The sequence below is a fragment of the Oncorhynchus gorbuscha genome, linkage group LG21 (assembly GCF_021184085.1).
Source record: "Oncorhynchus gorbuscha isolate QuinsamMale2020 ecotype Even-year linkage group LG21, OgorEven_v1.0, whole genome shotgun sequence".
NCBI classification, from domain to species: domain Eukaryota; kingdom Metazoa; phylum Chordata; class Actinopteri; order Salmoniformes; family Salmonidae; genus Oncorhynchus; species Oncorhynchus gorbuscha.
Window position 1 is genome coordinate 1090762 of NC_060193.1, and position 24730 is coordinate 1115491.

At 40.1% G+C, this 24730-nt stretch overlaps 1 protein-coding gene across 1 annotated transcript in view; it reads right to left on the minus strand.

Moving 5' to 3' along the window:
- LOC124008822 (butyrophilin-like protein 10) overlaps window positions 1–24730 on the minus strand; it is a 48090-nt gene that overhangs the window by 9991 nt on the left and 13369 nt on the right. The window contains exons 4-7 of the mRNA XM_046320393.1: window positions 14389–14673; window positions 14100–14207; window positions 8608–8640; window positions 1894–1946 (exon numbers count right to left, since the gene is read on the minus strand). Coding sequence (XP_046176349.1) covers window positions 1921–1946; window positions 8608–8640; window positions 14100–14207; window positions 14389–14673 — 452 coding nt within the window. The 3' untranslated portion in view covers window positions 1894–1920. The remainder of the gene's footprint in view (window positions 1–1893; window positions 1947–8607; window positions 8641–14099; window positions 14208–14388; window positions 14674–24730) is intronic.

Here is a 24730-nt window from a genome sequence, read left to right on the forward strand (position 1 = left end):
ACAGAGGGAGAGACACAGACATAGGGAGACACAGATACAGACACAGACAGACAGACAGAGAGAGAGACACAGACACAGGGAGACACAGACACAGACAGACAAAGTGAGAAAGACACACACACAGACAGAGACACAGAAAGAGGGAGACACAGACATCTTTTCAACATTTTTATCAATGAATTAGCAGACATGTTGGACCAATCTCCAGCCCCAGAGGGAGACACAGACAGAGGGAGACACAGACAGAGAGAGACACAGACAGAGAGAGAGACACAGACAGAGAGAGAGACACAGACAGAGAGAGACACAGACAGAGAGACATAATACACTGACTAGAGAGAGAGAGACAGAGACAGACACAGATATATATTATATATTCTAGGAAACATTATAATTAAAATTAAAAGACTCATGAGATTCATACAGTATATATTTTGTAGTTGGTTGACCAGTGTAATATATAGTGTAGTTAATCAGTGTAATATATAGTGTAATATATAGTGTAGTTAACCAGTGTAATATATAGTGTAGTTAACCAGTGTAATATATAGTGTAGTTAATCAGTGTAATATATAGTGTAATATATAGTGTAGTTAACCAGTGTAATATATAGTGTAGTTAACCAGTGTAATATATAGTGTAGTTAACCAGTGTAATATATAGTGTAGTTAACCAGTGTAATATATAGTGTAATATATAGTATAGTTAACCAGTGTAATATATAGTGTAGTTAACCAGTGTAATATATATAGTGTAATATATAGTGTAATATATAGTGTAATATATAGTATAGTTAACCAGTGTAATATATAGTGTAGTTAACCAGTGTAATATATAGTGTAGTTAACCAGTGTAATATATAGTGTAATATATAGTATAGTTAACCAGTGTAATATATAGTGTAATATATAGTGTAGTTAACCAGTGTAATATATAGTGTAGTTAACCAGTGTAATATATAGTGTAGTTAACCAGTGTAATATATAGTGTAGTTAACCAGTGTAATATATAGTGTAGTTAACCAGTGTAATATATAGTGTAGTTAACCAGTGTAATATATAGTGTAGTTAACCAGTGTAATATATAGTGTAGTTAACCAGTGTAATATATAGTGTAGTTAATCAGTGTAATATATAGTGTAGTTAATCAGTGTAATATATAGTGTAGTTAATCAGTGTAATATATAGTGTAGTTAATCAGTGTAATATATAGTGTAATATATAGTGTAGTTAACCAGTGTAATATATAGTGTAGTTAACCAGTGTAATATATAGTGTAGTTAACCAGTGTAATATATAGTGTAGTTAATCAGTGTAATATATAGTGTAATATATAGTGTAGTTAATCAGTGTAATATATAGTGTACTATATAGTGTAGTTAACCAGTGTAATATATAGTGTAGTTAATCAGTGTAATATATAGTGTAGTTAATCAGTGTAATATATAGTGTAGTTAATCAGTGTAATATATAGTGTAATATATAGTGTAGTTAATCAGTGTAATATATAGTGTACTATATAGTGTAGTTAACCAGTGTAATATATAGTGTAGTTAATCAGTGTAATATATAGTGTAGTTAATCAGTGTAATATATAGTGTAGTTAATCAGTGTTATATATAGTGTAGTTAACCAGTGTAATATATAGTGTAATATATAGTGTAGTTAACCAGTGTAATATATAGTGTAGTTAATCAGTGTAATATATAGTGTAGTTAATCAGTGTAATATATAGTGTAGTTAACCAGTGTAATATATAGTGTAGTTAACCAGTGTAATATATAGTGTAGTTAGTCAGTGTAATATATAGTGTAGTTCATCAGTGTAATATATAGTGTATATATTTTTTAAGGAAAGTGTTTTCACTTAAATCAATGAAAGTTGTGCAACTCACCCCTCTCTCTTGTGACCTACACGCTCCCTATTCCGAGAAAGAGCTGACCTCCTCTGTAGACAGTAGATAAAACATGATGCATTATGGGTACTAGAACATGAAGACAGACTACATCCTCTCTATTCTGACCTCCTCTGTAGACAGTAGATAGAACATGATGCATTATGGGTACTAGAACATGAAGACAGACTACATCCTCTCTATTCTGACCTCCTCTGTAGACAGTAGATAGAACATGATGCATTATGGGTACTAGAACATGAAGACAGACTACATCCTCTCTATTCTGACCTCCTCTGTAGACAGTAGATAGAACATGATGCATTATGGGTACTAGAACATGAAGACAGACTACATCCTCTCTATTCTGACCTCCTCTGTAGACAGTAGATAGAACATGATGCATTATGGGTACTAGAACATGAAGACAGACTACATCCTCTCTATTCTGACCTCCTCTGTAGACAGTAGATAGAACATGATGCATTATGGGTACTAGAACATGAAGACAGACGACATGAATATCGTAAACAAGGAAAATATCATCCTTTAGTTAATGTTGAAAATAACACCCATCTGGCAAAGATCATCTTCAGCTGCTGTTGCTGTGTTGCTACCATGCTGTGTTGTCATATGTTGCTACCATGCTGTGTTGTCATATGTTGCTACCATGCTGTGTTGTCATGTGTTGCTACCATGCTGTGTTGTCATGTTGTGTTGCTACCATGCTGTGTTGTCATGTGTTGCTACCATGCTGTGTTGTCATGTTGTGTTGCTACCATGCTGTGTTGTCATGTGTTGCTACCATGCTGTGTTGTCATGTGGTGCTACCGTGCTGTGTTGTCATGTGTTGCTACCATGCTGTGTTGTCATGTGGTGCTACCGTGCTGTGTTGTCATGTGTTGCTACCATGCTGTGTTGTCATGTTGTGTTGCTACCATGCTGTGTTGTCATGTGTTGCTACCATGCTGTGTTGTCATGTGTTGCTACCATGCTGTGTTGTCATGTGGTGCTACCGTGCTGTGTTGTCATGTGTTGCTACCATGCTGTGTTGTCATGTGGTGCTACCGTGCTGTGTTGTCATGTGTTGCTACCATGCTGTGTTGTCATGTTGTGTTGCTACCATGCTGTGTTGTCATATGTCGCTACCATGCTGTGTTGTCATGTTGTGTTGCTACCATGCTGTGTTGTCATGTTGTGTTGCTACCATGCTGTGTTGTCATGTGGTGCTACCGTGCTGTGTTGTCATGTGTTGCTACCATGCTGTGTTGTCATGTTGTGTTGCTACCATGCTGTGTTGTCATGTGTTGCTACCATGCTGTGTTGTCATGTGTTGCTACCATGCTGTGTTGTCATGTGGTGCTACCGTGCTGTGTTGTCATGTGTTGCTACCATGCTGTGTTGTCATGTGGTGCTACCGTGCTGTGTTGTCATGTGTTGCTACCATGCTGTGTTGTCATGTTGTGTTGCTACCATGCTGTGTTGTCATATGTCGCTACCATGCTGTGTTGTCATGTTGTGTTGCTACCATGCTGTGTTGTCATGTTGTGATGCTACCATGCTGTGTTGTCATGTTGTGTTGCTACCATGCTGTGTTGTCATATGTCGCTACCATGCTGTGTTGTCATGTTGTGTTGCTACCATGCTGTGTTGTCATGTTGTGATGCTACCATGCTGTGTTGTCATGTTGTGTTGCTACCATGCTGTGTTGTCATGTTGTGATGCTACCATGCTGTGTTGTCATGTTGTGTTGCTACCATGCTGTGTTGTCATGTGTTGCTACCATGCTGTGTTGTCATGTTGTGTTGCTACCATGCTGTGTTGTCATGTTGTGTTGCTACCATGCTGTGTTGTCATGTTGTGTTGCTACCATGCTGTGTTGTCATGTTGTGTTGCTACCATGCTGTGTTGTCATGTTGTGTTGCTACCATGCTGTGTTGTCATGTTGTGTTGCTACCATGCTGTGTTGTCATGTTGTGTTGCTACCATGCTGTGTTGTTATGTGTTGCTACCATGCTGTGTTGTCATATGTCGCTACCATGCTGTGTTGTCATGTTGTGTTGCTACCATGCTGTGTTGTCATGTTGTGTTGCTACCATGCTGTGTCGTCATGTGTTGCTATCATGCTGTGTTGTCATGTTGTGTTGCTACCATGCTGTGTCGTCATGTGTTGCTATCATGCTGTGTTGTCATGTTGTGTTGCTACCATGCTGTGTTGTCATGTGTTGCTACCATGCTGTGTTGCTACCATGCTGTGTTGCTACCATGCTGTGTTGTCATGTTGTGTTGCTACCATGCTGTGTTGTCATGTGTTGCTACCATGCTGTGTTGTCATGTTGTGTTGCTACCATGCTGTGTTGTCATGTTGTGTTGCTACCATGCTGTGTTGTCATGTTGTGTTGCTACCATGCTGTGTTGTCATGTTGTGTTGCTATCATGCTGTGTTGTCATGTTGTGTTGCTACCATGCTGTGTTGTCATGTTGTGTTGCTACCATGCTGTGTTGCTACCATGCTATGTTGTCATGTGTTGCTACCATGCTGTGTTGCTACCATGCTATGTTGTCATGTGTTGCTACCATGCTGTATTGTCATGTGTTGCTACCATGCAGTGTTGCTACCATGCTGTATTGTCATGTGTTGCTACCATGCTGTGTTGCTACCATGCTGTATTGTCATGTGTTGCTACCATGCAGTGTTGTCATGTGTTGCTACCATGCAGTGTTGCTACCATGCTATGTTGTCATGTGTTGCTACCATGCTGTATTGTCATGTGTTGCTACCATGCAGTGTTGCTACCATGCTGTATTGTCATGTGTTGCTACCATGCTGTGTTGCTACCATGCTGTATTGTCATGTGTTGCTACCATGCAGTGTTGTCATGTGTTGCTACCATGCAGTGTTGCTACCATGCTGTATTGTCATGTGTTGCTACCATGCTGTGTTGCTACCATGCTGTATTGTCATGTGTTGCTACCATGTTGTGTTGCTACCATGCTGTATTGTCATGTGTTGCTACCATGCTGTGTTGCTACCATGTTGTGATGCTACCATGCGTTGTTGCTACCATGCAGTGATGCTACCATGTTGTGATGCTAACATGCTTTGTTGCTACCATGCTGTGTTGCTACCATGCTGTGTTGCCATGTGGTGCTACCATGCTGTGTTGCTACCATGTTTTGATGCTACCATGTTGTGATGCTACCATGCTGTGTTGTCTCTCTTGTCATGATGTTTCTTGTCCTATATTTGTATTTTATCTGTAATTTTAATCCCACCCATCGTCCCAGCATGAGGCCGTCTTTGTCAATAACAATTTGAACTGAAATGACTTTCCTAGTTAAAAAGGTGAAATATATGAATATAAAATATACAGTATATATTTAGGGGGGGATATATAAATTAATTTTGCAAAACAGACGGACAGGAACAAAAGACAGATAGACACACTACTTACTAAATGTGTAAACAAAATATGTGGATGATAAGAAGAAAAACTGATAGTCATTAAACATGTTGACACCTTCAGAAACCATCATGTTATTATCAAACCTTCCTCCTCAGAGTCTGGTTCCTCTCTACCCAGTAGAGGACTGGTCACCCATCAGAGCCTGGTTCCTCTCTACCCAGTAGAGGACTGGTCACCCCTCAGAGCCTGGTTCCTCTGGTCTACCCAGTACAGCCAGTAGAGGACTGGTCACCCCTCAGAGCCTGGTTCCTCTCTACCCAGTACAGCCAGTAGAGGACTGGTCACCCCTCAGAGCCTGGTTCCGCTCTACCCAGTAGAGGACTGGTCACCCTCAGAGCCTGGTTCCTCTCTACCCAGTAGAGGACTGGTCACCCTCAGAGCCTGGTTCCTCTCTACCCAGTAGAGGACTGGTCACCCCTCAGAGCCTGGTTCCTCTCTACCCAGTAGAGGACTGGTCACCCCTCAGAGCCTGGTTCCTCTCTACCCAGTAGAGGACTGGTCACCCCTCAGAGCCTGGATCCTCTGGTCTACCCAGTACAGCCAGTAGAGGACTGGTCACCCCTCAGAGCCTGGTTCCTCTCGTCTACCCAGTACAGTCAGTAGAGGGCTGGTCACCCCTCAGAGCCTGGTTCCTCTGGTCTACCCAGTACAGTCAGTAGAGGACTGGTCACCCCTCAGAGCCTGGTTCCTCTCTACCCAGTACAGTCAGTAGAGGACTGGTCACCCTCAGAGCCTGGTTCCTCTCTACCCAGTAGAGGACTGGTCACCCCTCAGAGCCTGGTTCCTCTCTACCCAGTATAGCCAGTAGAGGACTGGTCACCCCTCAGAGCCTGGTTCCTCTCTACCCAGTACAGCCAGTAGAGGACTGGTCACCCCTCAGAGCCTGGTTCCTCTCTACCCAGTACAACCAGTAGAGGACTGGTCACCCCTCAGAGCCTGGTTCCTCTGGTCTACCCAGTACAGCCAGTAGAGGACTGGTCACCCCTCAGAGCCTGGTTCCTCTCTACCCAGTACAGCAGTTGACCCATCAGTATTATAGTGATAAACCATGAGGTCTGTGATTAACAGTTGACCCATCAGTATTATAGTGATAAATCATGAGGTCTGTGGTTAACAGTTGACCCATCAGTATTATAGTAATAAACCATGAGGTCTGTGATTAACAGTTGACCCATCAGTATTATAGTAATAAACCACGAGGTCTGTGATTAACAGTTGACCCATCAGTATTATAGTAATAAACCATGAGGTCTGTGATTAACAGTTGACCCATCAGTATTCTAGTAATAAACCATGAGGTCTGTGATTAACAGTTGACCCATCAGTATTATAGTAATAAACCATGTGATTAATAGTTGACCCATCAGTATTCTAGTAATAAACCACGAGGTCTGTGATTAACAGTTGACCCATCAGTATTATAGTAATAAACCATGAGGTCTGTGATTAACAGTTGACCCATCAGTATTATAGTAATAAACCATGAGGTCTGTGATTAACAGTTGACCCATCAGTATTATAGTAATAAACCATGAGGTCTGTGATTAACAGTTGACCCATCAGTATTATAGTAATAAACCATGTGATTAACAGTTGACCCATCAGTATTCTAGTAATAAACCATGAGGTCTGTGATTAACAGTTGACCCATCAGTATTATAGTAATAAACCATGAGGTCTGTGATTAACAGTTGACCCATCAGTATTATAGTAATAAACCATGTGATTAATAGTTGACCCATCAGTATTCTAGTAATAAACCATGAGGTCTGTGATTAACAGTTGACCCATCAGTATTATAGTAATAAACCATGAGGTCTGTGATTAACAGTTGACCCATCAGTATAAACCATGAGGTCTGTGATTAACAGTTGACCCATCAGTATTATAGTAATAAACCATGAGGTCTGTGATTAACAGTTGACCCATCAGTATTATAGTAATAAACCATGAGGTCTGTGATTAACAGTTGACCCATCAGTATTATAGTAATAAACCATGAGGTCTGTGATTAACAGTTGACCCATCAGTATTATAGTAATAAACCATGTGATTAACAGTTGACCCATCAGTATTCTAGTAATAAACCATGAGGTCTATGATTAACAGTTGACCCATCAGTATTATAGTAATAAACCATGAGGTCTGTGATTAACAGTTGACCCATCAGTATTATAGTAATAAACCATGAGGTCTGTGATTAACAGTTGACCCATCAGTATTATAGTAATAAACCATGGGGTCTGTGATTAACAGTTGACCCATCAGTATTATAGTAATAAACCATGAGGTCTGTGATTAACAGTTGACCCATCAGTATTATAGTAATAAACCATGAGGTCTGTGATTAACAGTTGACCCATCAGTATTATAGTAATAAACCATGAGGTCTGTGATTAACAGTTGACCCATCAGTATTATAGTAATAAACCATGAGGTCTGTGATTAACAGTTGACCCATCAGTATTATAGTAATAAACCATGAGGTCTGTGATTAACAGTTGACCCATCAGTATTATAGTAATAAACCATGAGGTCTGTGATTAACAGTTGACCCATCAGTATTATAGTAATAAACCATGAGGTCTGTGATTAACAGTTGACCCATCAGTATTATAGTAATAAACCATGTGATTAACAGTTGACCCATCAGTATTCTAGTAATAAACCATGAGGTCTGTGATTAACAGTTGACCCATCAGTATTATAGTAATAAACCCATGTGATTAATAGTTGACCCATCAGTATTCTAGTAATAAACCATGAGGTCTGTGATTAACAGTTGACCCATCAGTATTATAGTAATAAACCATGAGGTCTGTGATTAACAGTTGACCCATCAGTATTATAGTAATAAACCATGAGGTCTGTGATTAACAGTTGACCCATCAGTATTCTAGTAATAAACCATGAGGTCTGTGATTAACAGTTGACCCATCAGTATTATAGTAATAAACCATGAGGTCTGTGATTAACAGTTGACCCATCAGTATTATAGTAATAAACCATGAGGTCTGTGATTAACAGTTGACCCATCAGTATTATAGTAATAAACCATGAGGTCTGTGATTAACAGTTGACCCATCAGTATTATAGTAATAAACCATGAGGTCTGTGATTAACAGTTGACCCATCAGTATTATAGTAATAAACCATGAGGTCTGTGATTAACAGTTGACCCATCAGTATTATAGTAATCATCATAATCTCTACATGTGAAACTCTAACAAGTCAACAGCCCACTTACCTTGTTCCTCAAAATCTTCTCTCAGCTTCTTCACTGTAGACAAAATAAAACAAATGTATAAAAGCATTACAATAATAATCATAAAGACTGGAAATATGAATATTGATTAATATTCTCTGTTTTCTGGTTGTACACGCACCGTTTTTTGAAAACACAAATGATTATACAATATAACCATTAAAACCATGAGGTCTGTGATTAACAGTTGACCCATCAGTATTATAGTAATAAACCATGAGGTCTGTGATTAACAGTTGACCCATCAGTATTATAGTAATAAACCATGAGGTCTGTGATTAACAGTTGACCCATCAGTATTATAGTAATAAACCATGAGGTCTGTGATTAACAGTTGACCCATCAGTATTATAGTAATAAACCATGAGGTCTGTGATTAACAGTTGACCCATCAGTATTCTAGTAATAAACCATGAGGTCTGTGATTAACAGTTGACCCATCAGTATTATAGTAATAAACCATGAGGTCTGTGATTAACAGTTGACCCATCAGTATAAACCATGATGTCTGTGAATAACAGTTGACCCATCAGTATTATAGTAATAAACCATGAGGTCTGTGATTAACAGTTGACCCATCAGTATTATAGTAATAAACCATGAGGTCTGTGATTAACAGTTGACCCATCAGTATTATAGTAATAAACCATGAGGTCTGTGTGATTAACAGTTGACCCATCAGTATTATAGTAATAAACCATGAGGTCTGTGATTAACAGTTGACCCATCAGTATTATAGTAATAAACCATGAGGTCTGTGATTAACAGTTGACCCATCAGTATTATAGTAATAAACCATGAGGTCTGTGATTAACAGTTGACCCATCAGTATAAACCATAAGGTCTGTGAATAACAGTTGACCCATCAGTATTATAGTAATAAACCATTAGGTCTGTGATTAACAGTTGACCCATCAGTATTATAGTAATAAACCATGAGGTCTGTGATTAACAGTTGACCCATCAGTATTATAGTAATAAACCATGAGGTCCTTGATTAACAGTTGACCCATCAGTATTATAGTAATAAACCATTAGGTCCTTGATTAACAGTTGACCCATCAGTATTATAGTAATAAACCATGAGGTATGTGATTAACAGTTGACCCATCAGTATTATAGTAATAAACCATGAGGTATGTGATTAACAGTTGACCCATCAGTATAAACCATGAGGTCTGTGATTAACAGTTGACCCATCAGTATTATAGTAATAAACCATTAGGTCCTTGATTAACAGTTGACCCATCAGTATTATAGTAATAAACCATGAGGTATGTGATTAACAGTTGACCCATCAGTATTATAGTAATAAACCATGTGATTAACAGTTGACCCATCAGTATTATAGTAATAAACCATGAGGTATGTGATTAACAGTTGACCCATCAGTATTATAGTAATAAACCATGTGATTAACAGTTGACCCATCAGTATTATAGTAATAAACCATGAGGTATGTGATTAACAGTTGACCCATCAGTATTATAGTAATAAACCATGTGATTAACAGTTGACCCATCAGTATTATAGTAATAAACCATGAGGTCTGTGAATAACAGTTGACCCATCAGTATTATAGTAATAAACCATGTGATTAACAGTTGACCCATCAGTATTATAGTAATAAACCATGAGGTCTGTGATTAACAGTTGCCCATCAGTATTATAGTAATAAACCATGAGGTCTGTGATTAACAGTTGACCCATCAGTATTAATAAACCATGAGGTCTGTGATTAACAGTTGACCCATCAGTATTATAGTAATAAACCATGAGGTCAGTGATTAACAGTTGACCCATCAGTATTATAGTAATAAACCATGAGGTCTGTGATTAACAGTTGACCCATCAGTATTATAGTAATAAACCATGTGATTAACAGTTGACCCATCAGTATTATAGTAATAAACCATGAGGTATGTGATTAACAGTTGACCCATCAGTATTATAGTAATAAACCATGTGATTAACAGTTGACCCATCAGTATTATAGTAATAAACCATGAGGTCTGTGATTAACAGTTGACCCATCAGTATTATAGTAATAAACCATGTGATTAACAGTTGACCCATCAGTATTATAGTAATAAACCATGAGGTATGTGATTAACAGTTGACCCATCAGTATTATAGTAATAAACCATGAGGTCTGTGATTAACAGTTGACCCATCAGTATTATAGTAATAAACCATGAGGTCAGTGATTAACAGTTGACCCATCAGTATTATAGTAATAAACCATGAGGTCTGTGATTAACAGTTGACCCATCAGTATTATAGTAATAAACCATGAGGTCTGTGATTAACAGTTGACCCATCAGTATTATAGTAATAAACCATGAGGTCTGTGATTAACAGTTGACCCATCAGTATTATAGTAATAAACCATGAGGTCTGTGATTAACAGTTGACCCATCAGTATTATAGTAATAAACCATGAGGTCTGTGATTAACAGTTGACCCATCAGTATTATAGTAATAAACCATGAGGTCTGTGATTAACAGTTGACCCATCAGTATTATAGTAATAAACCATGTGATTAACAGTTGACCCATCAGTATTATAGTAATAAACCATGAGGTCTGTGATTAACAGTTGACCCATCAGTATTATAGTAATAAACCATGAGGTCTGTGATTAACAGTTGACCCATCAGTATAAACCATGAGGTCTGTGAATAACAGTTGACCCATCAGTATAAACCATGAGGTCTGTGATTAACAGTTGACCCATCAGTATTATAGTAATAAACCATTAGGTCCTTGATTAACAGTTGACCCATCAGTATTATAGTAATAAACCATGAGGTATGTGATTAACAGTTGACCCATCAGTATTATAGTAATAAACCATGAGGTCTGTGATTAACAGTTGACCCATCAGTATTATAGTAATAAACCATTAGGTCCTTGATTAACAGTTGACCCATCAGTATTATAGTAATAAACCATGAGGTCTGTGAATAACAGTTGACCCATCAGTATAAACCATGAGGTCTGTGATTAACAGTTGACCCATCAGTTTTATAGTAATAAACCATTAGGTCCTTGATTAACAGTTGACCCATCAGTATTCTAGTAATAAACCATGAGGTATGTGATTAACAGTTGACCCATCAGTATTATAGTAATAAACCATGTGATTAACAGTTGACCCATCAGTATTATAGTAATAAACCATGAGGTATGTGATTAACAGTTGACCCATCAGTATTATAGTAATAAACCATGTGATTAACAGTTGACCCATCAGTATTATAGTAATAAACCATGAGGTATGTGATTAACAGTTGACCCATCAGTATTATAGTAATAAACCATGTGATTAACAGTTGACCCATCAGTATTATAGTAATAAACCATGAGGTATGTGATTAACAGTTGACCCATCATTATTATAGTAATAAACCATTAGGTCCTTGATTAACAGTTGACCCATCAGTATTCTAGTAATAAACCATGAGGTATGTGATTAACAGTTGACCCATCAGTATTATAGTAATAAACCATGTGATTAACAGTTGACCCATCAGTATTATAGTAATAAACCATGAGGTATGTGATTAACAGTTGACCCATCAGTATTATAGTAATAAACCATGTGATTAACAGTTGACCCATCAGTATTATAGTAATAAACCATGAGGTATGTGATTAACAGTTGACCCATCAGTATTATAGTAATAAACCATGTGATTAACAGTTGACCCATCAGTATTATAGTAATAAACCATGAGGTATGTGATTAACAGTTGACCCATCATTATTATAGTAATAAACCATGTGATTAACAGTTGACCCATCAGTATTATAGTAATAAACCATGAGGTATGTGATTAACAGTTGACCCATCAGTATTATAGTAATAAACCATGAGGTCTGTGATTAACAGTTGACCCATCAGTATTATAGTAATAAACCATGAGGTCTGTGATTAACAGTTGACCCATCAGTATTATAGTAATAAACCATGAGGTCTGTGATTAACAGTTGACCCATCAGTATTATAGTAATAAACCATGAGGTCTGTGATTAACAGTTGACCCATCAGTATTATAGTAATAAACCATGAGGTCTGTGATTAACAGTTGACCCATCAGTATTATAGTAATAAACCATGAGGTCTGTGATTAACAGTTGACCCATCAGTATTATAGTAATAAACCATGAGGTCTGTGATTAACAGTTGACCCATCAGTATTATAGTAATAAACCATGAGGTCTGTGATTAACAGTTGACCCATCAGTATTATAGTAATAAACCATGAGGTCTGTGATTAACAGTTGACCCATCAGTATAAACCATGAGGTCTGTGAATAACAGTGGACCCATCAGTATTATAGTAATAAACCATGAGGTCTGTGATTAACAGTTGACCCATCAGTATTATAGTAATAAACCATGAGGTCTGTGGTTAACAGTTGACCCATCAGTATAAACCATGAGGTCTGTGATTAACAGTTGACCCATCAGTATTATAGTAATAAACCATGAGGTCTGTGATTAACAGTTGACCCATCAGTATTATAGTAATAAACCATGAGGTCTGTGATTAACAGTTGACCCATCAGTATAAACCATGAGGTCTGTGATTAACAGTTGACCCATCAGTATTATAGTAATAAACCATGAGGTCTGTGAATAACAGTTGACCCATCAGTATTATAGTAATAAACCATGAGGTCTGTGATTACCCATCAGTATTATAGTAATAAACCATGAGGTCTGTGATTAACAGTTGACCCATCAGTATTATAGTAATAAACCATGAGGTCTGTGATTAACAGTTGACCCATCAGTATTATAGTAATAAACCATGAGGTCTGTGGTTAACAGTTGACCCATCAGTATAAACCATGAGGTCTGTGATTAACAGTTGACCCATCAGTATTATAGTAATAAACCATGAGGTCTGTGATTAACAGTTGACCCATCAGTATTATAGTAATAAACCATGAGGTCTGTAATTAACAGTTGACCCATCAGTATTATAGTAATAAACCATGAGGTCTGTGATTAACAGTTGACCCATCAGTATTATAGTAATAAACCATGAGGTCAAGGACCAGTCAGAGATCAAGGACCAGTCAGAGGTCAAGGACCAGTCAGAGGTCAAGGATCAGTCAGAGATCAAGGACCAGTCAGAGGTCAAGGACCAATCAGAGGTCAAGGACCAGTCAGACATCAAGGACCAGTCAGACATCAAGGACCAGTCAGACGTCAAGGACCAGTCAGACATCAAGGACCAGTCAGAGATCAAGGACCAGTCAGAGGTCAAGGACCAGTCAGACATCAAGGACCAGTCAGAGATCAAGGACCAGTCAGAGGTCAAGGACCAGTCAGAGATCAAGGACCAGTCAGAGGTCAAGGACCAGTCAGAGATCAAGGACCAGTCAGACATCAAGGACCAGTCAGAGATCAAGGACCAGTCAGAGATCAAAGACCAGTCAGAGATCAAGGTTAAACTCACCTGTATGTTTTCTCCACTTGTAGACACCAGCTGAAGCTGCAAGAACTACAACAGCTGCTGCTATTAGACCAATAATCAACCCTACGTGTGATTTAGGAAACACGTCATCTGAAACAGAGAAGTCATGTCAAACCATTACAACACTACATATATACTGTACAGGAAGTAAAGCATCATTTATAAATACTACTGAACACAGACCAATAAGGTCATCCCCTAGGAAACCATCCTCCACTAACTAGTCTAACTAGAGGTCTCAGGTATTTGGGTTAACCAATGAAGACCTCACCTGGGACATGAATCTCAGTCTCCTTCAGGTGGTTGATCTCCGGCTGTTGAACTCTACAGGTGAACCTGTTGGTGTCAGTCTGGTCCACGGTGACATGTCGTCTCAGAGTGTAGAGGTCCTCTGAGTCCCTGTGTCTCTCTGGAGGTCCATCAGCAGGGAGGATGGTTCCAGAACTGTCCAGCCACTCCATCTCAGGTTCAGGAAACCAGCCTCCAGACTCACACTTCAGTACCACCCCCCAGCCTTTTGTCCCATCAATAGAGACCACTGGCTGAGATACAGCTCCTACACAGATACAATATAAAACAGAGACCACTGGCTGAGATACAGCACCTACACAGATACAAGATAAAACAGAGATCACTGGCTGAGATACAGATACAATATAAAACAGAGACCACTGGCTGAGATACAGCACCTACACAGATACAATATAAAACAGAGATCACTGGCTGAGATACAGCTCCTACACAGATACAATATAAAACAGAGATCACTGGCTGAGATACAGATACAAGATAAAACAGAGACCACTGGCTGAGATACAGCTCCTACACAGATACAATATAAAACAGAGATCACTGGCTGAGATACAGCTCCTACACAGATACAATATAAAACAGAGATCACTGGCTGAGATACAGATACAAGATAAAACAGAGATCACTGGCTGAGATACAGATACAAGATAAAACAGAGACCACTGGCTGAGATACAGCTCCTACACAGATACAATATAAAACAGAGATCACTGGCTGAGATACAGATACAAGATAAAACAGAGATCACTGGCTGAGATACAGATACAAGATAAAACAGAGATCACTGGCTGAGATACAGATACAAGATAAAACAGAGATCACTGGCTGAGATACAGATACAAGATAAAACAGAGATCACTGGCTGAGATACAGATACAAGATAAAACAGAGATCACTGGCTGAGATACAGATACAAGATAAAACAGAGATCACTGGCTGAGATACAGCTCCTACACAGATACAATATAAAACAGAGATCACTGGCTGAGATACAGCTCCTACACAGATACAATATAAAACAGAGATCACTGGCTGAGATACAGCTCCTACACAGATACAATATAAAACAGAGATCACTGGCTGAGATACAGATACAAGATAAAACAGAGATCACTGGCTGAGATACAGATACAAGATAAAACAGAGACCACTGGCTGAGATACAGCTCCTACACAGATACAATATAAAACAGAGATCACTGGCTGAGATACAGATACAAGATAAAACAGAGATCACTGGCTGAGATACAGATACAAGATAAAACAGAGACCACTGGCTGAGATACAGATACAAGATAAAACAGAGATCACTGGCTGAGATACAGCTCCTACACAGATACAAGATAAAACAGAGATCACTGGCTGAGATACAGATACAAGATAAAACAGAGATCACTGGCTGAGATACAGATACAAGATAAAACAGAGATCACTGGCTGAGATACAGATACAAGATAAAACAGAGACCACTGGCTGAGATACAGATACAAGATAAAACAGAGATCACTGGCTGAGATACAGCTCCTACACAGATACAAGATAAAACAGAGATCACTGGCTGAGATACAGATACAAGATAAAACAGAGATCACTGGCTGAGATACAGATACAAGATAAAACAGAGATCACTGGCTGAGATACAGATACAAGATAAAACAGAGATCACTGGCTGAGATACAGATACAAGATAAAACAGAGATCACTGGCTGAGATACACAGATACAAGATAAAACAGAGATCACTGGCTGAGACACAGATACAAGATAAAACAGAGATCACTGGCTGAGATACAGCTCCTACACAGATACAAGATAAAACAGAGATCACTGGCTGAGATACAGATACAAGATAAAACAGAGATCACTGGCTGAGATACAGCACCTACACAGATACAAGATAAAACAGAGATCACTGGCTGAGATACAGCACCTACACAGATACAAGATAAAACAGAGACCACTGGCTGAGATACAGATACAAGATAAAACAGAGATCACTGGCTGAGACACAGATACAAGATAAAACAGAGATCACTGGCTGAGATACAGCTCCTACACAGATACAAGATAAAACAGAGATCACTGGCTGAGATACAGATACAATATAAAACAGAGATCACTGGCTGAGATACAGATACAAGATAAAACAGAGATCACTGGCTGAGATACAGATACAAGATAAAACAGAGATCACTGGCTGAGATACAGATACAAGATAAAACAGAGATCACTGGCTGAGATACAGATACAAGATAAAACAGAGATCACTGGCTGAGATACAGCTCCTACACAGATACAAGATAAAACAGAGATCACTGGCTGAGATACAGCTCCTACACAGATACAAGATAAAACAGAGATCACTGGCTGAGATACAGATACAAGATAAAACAGAGATCACTGGCTGAGATACAGATACAAGATAAAACAGAGATCACTGGCTGAGATACAGATACAAGATAAAACAGAGATCACTGGCTGAGACACAGCTCCTACACAGATACAAGATAAAACAGAGATCACTGGCTGAGATACAGCTCCTACACAGATACAAGATAAAACAGAGATCACTGGCTGAGATACAGCTCCTACACAGATACAAGATAAAACAGAGATCACTGGCTGAGATACAGCACCTACACAGATACAAGATAAAACAGAGATCACAGGCTGAGATACAGCACCTACACAGATACAAGATTAAACAGAGATCACTGGCTGAGATACAGCACCTACACAGATATAAGATAAAACAGAGATCACTGGCTGAGATACAGCTCCTACACAGATACAAGATAAAACAGAGATCACTGGCTGAGATACAGCACCTACAGATACAAGATAAAACAGAGATCACTGGCTGAGATACAGCTCCTACACAGATACAAGATAAAACAGAGATCACTGGCTGAGATACAGCACCTACACAGATACAAGATAAAACAGAGATCACTGGCTGAGATACAGCACCTACACAGATACAAGATAAAACAGAGATCACTGGCTGAGATACAGCACCTACACAGATACAAGATAAAACAGAGATCACTGGCTGAGATACAGCACCTACACAGATACAAGATAAAACAGAGATCACTGGCTGAGATACAGCACCTACACAGATACAAGATAAAACAGAGATCACTGGCTGAGATACAGCACCTACACAGATACAAGATAAAACAGAGATCACTGGCTGAGATACAGCTCCTACACAGATACAAGATAAAACAGAGATCACTGGCTGAGATACAGATACAAGATAAAACAGAGATCACTGGCTGAGATACAGCTCCTACACAGATACAAGATAAAACAGAGATCACTGGCTGAGATACAGCTCCTACACAGATACAAGATAAAACAGAGATCACTGGCTGAGATACAGCACCTACACAGATACAAGATAAAACAGAGATCACTGGCTGAGATACAGCACCTACACAGATACAAGATAAAACAGAGATCACTGGCTGAGATACAGCACCTACACAGATACAAGATAAAACAGAGATCACTGGCTGAGATACAGATACAAGATAAAACAGAGATCACTGGCTGAGATACAGATACAAGATAAAACAGAGATCACTGGCTGAGATACAGATACAAGATAAAACAGAGATCACTGGCTGAGATACAGCTCCTACACAGATACAAGATAAAACAGAGATCACTGGCTGAGATACAGCTCCTACACAGATACAAGATAAAACAGAGATCACTGGCTGAGATACAGATACAAGATAAAACAGAGATCACTGGCTGAGATACAGATACAAGATAAAACAGAGATCACTGGCTGAGATACAGATACAAGATAAAACAGAGATCACTGGCTGAGATACAGCTCCTACACAGATACAAGATAAAACAGAGATCACTGGCTGAGATACAGCTCCTACACAGATACAAGATAAAACAGAGATCACTGGCTGAGATACAGCTCCTACACAGATACAAGATAAAACAGAGATCACTGGCTGAGATACAGCACCTACACAGATACAAGATAAAACAGAGATCACAGGCTGAGATACAGCACCTACACAGATACAAGATTAAACAGAGATCACTGGCTGAGATACAGCACCTACACAGATATAAGATAAAACAGAGATCACTGGCTGAGATACAGCTCCTACACAGATACAAGATAAAACAGAGACCACTGGCTGAGATACAGATACAAGATAAAACAGAGACCACTGGCTGAGATACAGATACAAGATAAAACAGAGACCACTGGCTGAGATACAGATACAAGATAAAACAGAGACCACTGGCTGAGATACAGATACAAGATAAAACAGAGATCACTGGCTGAGATACAGCTCCTACACAGATACAAGATAAAACAGAGATCACTGGCTGAGACACAGCTCCTACACAGATACAAGATAAAACAGAGATCACTGGCTGAGATACAGATACAAGATAAAACAGAGATCACTGGCTGAGATACAGATACAAGATAAAACAGAGATCACTGGCTGAGATACAGATACAAGATAAAAAAGAGATCACTGGCTGAGATACAGATACAAGATAAAACAGAGATCACTGGCTGAGATACAGATACAAGATAAAACAGAGATCACTGGCTGAGACACAGATACAAGATAAAACAGAGATCACTGGCTGAGATACAGATACAAGATAAAACAGAGATCACTGGCTGAGATACAGATACAAGATAAAACAGAGATCACTGGCTGAGATACAGCACCTACACAGATACAAGATAAAACAGAGATCACTGGCTGAGATACAGATACAAGATAAAACAGAGATCACTGGCTGAGATACAGATACAAGATAAAACAGAGACCACTGGCTGAGATACAGCACCTACACAGATACAAGATAAAACAGAGATCACTGGCTGAGATACAGCACCTACACAGATACAAGATAAAACAGAGATCACTGGCTGAGATACAGCACCTACACAGATACAAGATAAAACAGAGACCACTGGCTGAGATACAGCACCTACACAGATACAAGATAAAACAGAGACCACTGGCTGAGATACAGCACCTACACAGATACAAGATAAAACAGAGATCACAGGCTGAGATACAGCACCTACACAGATACAAGATAAAACAGAGATCACAGGCTGAGATACAGCTCCTACACAGATATAAGATAAAACAGAGATCACTGGCTGAGATACAGCACCTACACAGATATAAGATAAAACAGAGATCACTGGCTGAGATACACCTAGGAATATTGGGACAGGCAGTGAGTCAACAGTAGGTAGTAGGAATATTGGGACAGGCAGTGAGTCAACAGTAGGTAGTAGGAATATTGGGACAGGCAGTGAGTCAACAGTAGGTAGTAGGAATATTGGGACAGGCAGTGAGTCAACAGTAGGTAGTAGGAATATTGGGACAGGCAGTGAGTCAACAGTAGGTAGTAGGAATATTGGGACAGGCAGTGAGTCAACAGTAGGTAGTAGGAATATTGGGACAGGCAGTGAGTCAACAGTAGGTAGTAGGAATATTGGGACAGGCAGTGAGTCAACAGTAGGTAGTAGGAATATTGGGACAGGCAGTGAGTCAACAGTAGGTAGTAGGAATATTGGGACAGGCAGTGAGTCAACAGTAGGTAGTAGGAATATTGGGACAGGCAGTGAGTCAACAGTAGGTAGTAGGAATATTGGGACAGGCAGTGAGTCAACAGTAGGTAGTAGGAATATTGGGACAGGCAGTGAGTCAACAGTAGGTAGTAGGAATATTGGGACAGGCAGTGAGTCAACAGTAGGTAGTAGGAATATTGGGACACAGACAGTGAGTCAACAGTAGGTAGTAGGAATATTGGGACAGGCAGTGAGTCAACAGTAGGTAGTAGGAATATTGGGACAGGCAGTGAGTCAACAGTAGGTAGTAGGAATATTGGGACACAGACAGTGAGTCAACAGTAGGTAGTAGGAATATTGGGACACAGACAGTGAGTCAACAGTAGGTAGTAGGAATATTGGGACACAGACAGTGAGTCAACAGTAGGTAGTAGGAATATTGGGACACAGACAGTGAGTCAACAGTAGGTAGTAGGAATATTGGGACACAGAGAGTGAGTCAACAGTAGGTAGTAGGAATATTGGGACACAGACAGTGAGTCAACAGTAGGTAGTAGGAATATTAGGACACAGACAGTGAGTCAACAGCAGGTAGTAGGAATATTGGGACACAGACAGTGAGTCAACAGTAGGAATATTGGGACACAGACAGTGAGTCAACAGTAGGAATATTGGGACACAGACAGAGAGTCAACAGTAGGTAGTAGGAATATTGGGACACAGACAGTGAGTCAACAGTAGGTAGTAGGAATATTGGGACACAGAGAGTGAGTCAACAGTAGGTAGTAGGAATATTGGGACACAACCAGTGAGTCAACAGTAGGTAGTAGGAATATTGGGACACAGAGAGTGAGTCAACAGTAGGTAGTAGGAATATTGGGACACAGACAGTGAGTCAACAGTAGGTAGTAGGAATATTGGGACAGGCAGTGAGTCAACAGTAGGTAGTAGGAATATTGGGACACAGACAGTGAGTCAACAGTAGGTAGTAGGAATATTGGGACACAGACAGTGAGTCAACAGTAGGTAGTAGGAATATTGGGACACAGACAGTGAGTCAACAGTAGGTAGTAGGAATATTGGGACACAGACAGTGAGTCAACAGTAGGTAGTAGGAATATTGGGACACAGACAGTGAGTCAACAGTAGGAATATTGGGACACAGACAGAGAGTCAACAGTAGGTAGTAGGAATATTGGGACACAGACAGTGAGTCAACAGTAGGTAGTAGGAATATTGGGACACAGAGAGTGAGTCAACAGTAGGTAGTAGGAATATTGGGACACAACCAGTGAGTCAACAGTAGGTAGTAGGAATATTGGGACACAGAGAGTGAGTCAACAGTAGGTCAACAGTAGGTAGTAGGAATATTGGGACACAGACAGTGAGTCAACAGTAGGTAGTAGGAATATTGGGACAGGCAGTGAGTCAACAGTAGGTAGTAGGAATATTGGGACACAGACAGTGAGTCAACAGTAGGTAGTAGGAATATTGGGACACAGACAGTGAGTCAACAGTAGGTAGTAGGAATATTGGGACACAGACAGTGAGTCAACAGTAGGTAGTAGGAATATTGGGACACAGACAGTGAGTCAACAGTAGGTAGTAGGAATATTGGGACACAGAGAGTGAGTCAACAGTAGGTAGTAGGAATATTGGGACACAGACAGTGAGTCAACAGTAGGTAGTAGGAATATTAGGACACAGACAGTGAGTCAACAGCAGGTAGTAGGAATATTGGGACACAGACAGTGAGTCAACAGTAGGAATATTGGGACACAGACAGTGAGTCAACAGTAGGAATATTGGGACACAGACAGAGAGTCAACAGTAGGTAGTAGGAATATTGGGACACAGACAGTGAGTCAACAGTAGGTAGTAGGAATATTGGGACACAGAGAGTGAGTCAACAGTAGGTAGTAGGAATATTGGGACACAGACAGTGAGTCAACAGTAGGTAGTAGGAATATTGGGACACAACCAGTGAGTCAACAGTAGGTAGTAGGAATATTGGGACACAGACAGTGAGTCAACAGTAGGTAGTAGGAATATTGGGACACAGGCAGTGAGTCAACAGTAGGTAGTAGGAATATTGGGACAGGCAGTGAGTCAACAGTAGGTAGTAGGAATATTGGGACACAGACAGTGAGTCAACAGTAGGTAGTAGGAATATTGGGACAGGCAGTGAGTCAACAGCAGTAATATTGGGACACAGACAGTGGGTCAACAGTAGGTAGTAGGAATATTGGGACACAGACAGAGTCAACAGCAGGTAGTAGGAATATTGGGACACAGAGAGTGAGTCAACAGCAGGTAGTAGGAATATTGGGACACAGACAGTGAGTCAACAGTAGGTAGTAGGAATATTGGGACACAGACAGTGAGTCAACAGTAGGTAGTAGGAATATTGGGACACAACCAGTGAGTCAACAGTAGGTAGTAGGAATATTGGGACACAGACAGAGAGTCAACAGTAGGTAGTAGGAATATTGGGACACAGACAGAGAGTCAACAGTAGGTAGTAGGTATATTGGGACACAACCAGTGAGTCAACAGTAGGTAGTAGGAATATTGGGACACAGACAGTGAGTCAACAGTAGGTAGTAGGAATATTGGGACACAGACAGTGAGTCAACAGTAGGTAGTAGGAATATTGGGACACAGACAGTGAGTCAACAGTAGGTAGTAGGAATATTGGGACACAGACAGTGAGTCAACAGTAGGTAGTAGGAATATTGGGACACAGACAGTGAGTCAACAGTAGGTAGTAGGAATATTGGGACACAGACAGTGAGTCAACAGTAGGTAGTAGGTATATTGGGACACAACCAGTGAGTCAACAGTAGGTAGTAGGAATATTGGGACACAACCAGTGAGTCAACAGTAGGTAGTAGGAATATTGGGACACAGACAGAGAGTCAACAGTAGGTAGTAGGAATATTGGGACACAGACAGAGAGTCAACAGTAGGTAGTAGGTATATTGGGACACAACCAGTGAGTCAACAGTAGGTAGTAGGAATATTGGGACACAGACAGTGAGTCAACAGTAGGTAGTAGGAATATTGGGACACAGACAGTGAGTCAACAGTAGGTAGTAGGAATATTGGGACACAGACAGTGAGTCAACAGTAGGTAGTAGGAATATTGGGACACAGACAGTGAGTCAACAGTAGGTAGTAGGAATATTGGGACACAGACAGTGAGTCAACAGTAGGTAGTAGGAATATTGGGACACAGACAGTGAGTCAACAGTAGGTAGTAGGTATATTGGGACACAACCAGTGAGTCAACAGTAGGTAGTAGGAATATTGGGACACAACCAGTGAGTCAACAGTAGGTAGTAGGAATATTGGGACACAGACAGAGAGTCAACAGTAGGTAGTAGGAATATTGGGACACAGACAGTGAGTCAACAGTAGGTAGTAGGAATATTGGGACACAACCAGTGAGTCAACAGTAGGTAGTAGGAATATTGGGACACAGACAGAGAGTCAACAGTAGGTAGTAGGAATATTGGGACACAGACAGTGAGTCAACAGTAGGTAGTAGGAATATTGAGGAAGACCAGCTGAATACATGATGAGGGAGGAAGACCAGCTGAATACATGATGAGGGAGGAAGACCAGCTGAATACATGATGAGGGAGGAAGACCAGCTGAATACATGATGAGGGAGGAAGACCAGCTGAATACATGATGAGGGAGGAAGACCAGCTGAATACATGATGAGGGAGGAAGACCAGCTGAATACATGATGAGGAGGACCAGACCAGCTGAATACATGATGAGGGAGGAAGACCAGCTGAATACATGATGAGGGAGGAAGACCAGCTGAATACATGATGAGGGAGGAAGACCAGCTGAATACATGATGAGGGAGGAAGACCAGCTGAATACATGATGAGGAGGAAGACCAGCTGAATACATGATGAGGGAGGAAGACCAGCTGAATACATGATGATGGGAGGAAGACCAGCTGAATACATGATGAGGGAGGAAGACCAGCTGAATACATGATGAGGGAGGAAGACCAGCTGAATACATGATGAGGGAGGAAGACCAGCTGAATACATGATGAGGGAGGAAGACCAGCTGAATACATGATGAGGGAGGAAGACCAGCTGAATACATGATGAGGGAGGAAGACCAGCTGAATACATGATGAGGGAGGAAGACCAGCTGAATACATGATGAGGGAGGAAGACCAGCTGAATACATGATGAGGGAGGAAGACCAGCTGAATACATGATGAGGGAGGAAGACCAGCTGAATACATGATGAGGGAGGAAGACCAGCTGAATACATGATGAGGGAGGAAGACCAGCTGAATACATGATGAGGGAGGAAGACCAGCTGAATACATGATGAGGGAGGAAGACCAGCTGAATACATGATGAGGGAGGAAGACCAGCTGAATACATGATGAGGGAGGAAGACCAGCTGAATACATGATGAGCTGGGAGGAAGACCAGCTGAATACATGATGAGGGAGGAAGACCAGCTGAATACATGATGAGGGAGGAAGACCAGCTGAATACATGATGAGGGAGGAAGACCAGCTGAATACATGATGAGGGAGGAAGACCAGCTGAATACATGATGATGAAGACCAGCTGAATACATGGAGCTGAATACATGATGAGGAGACCAGCTGAATACATGATGAGGGAGGAAGACCAGCTGAATACATGATGAGGGAGGAAGACCAGCTGA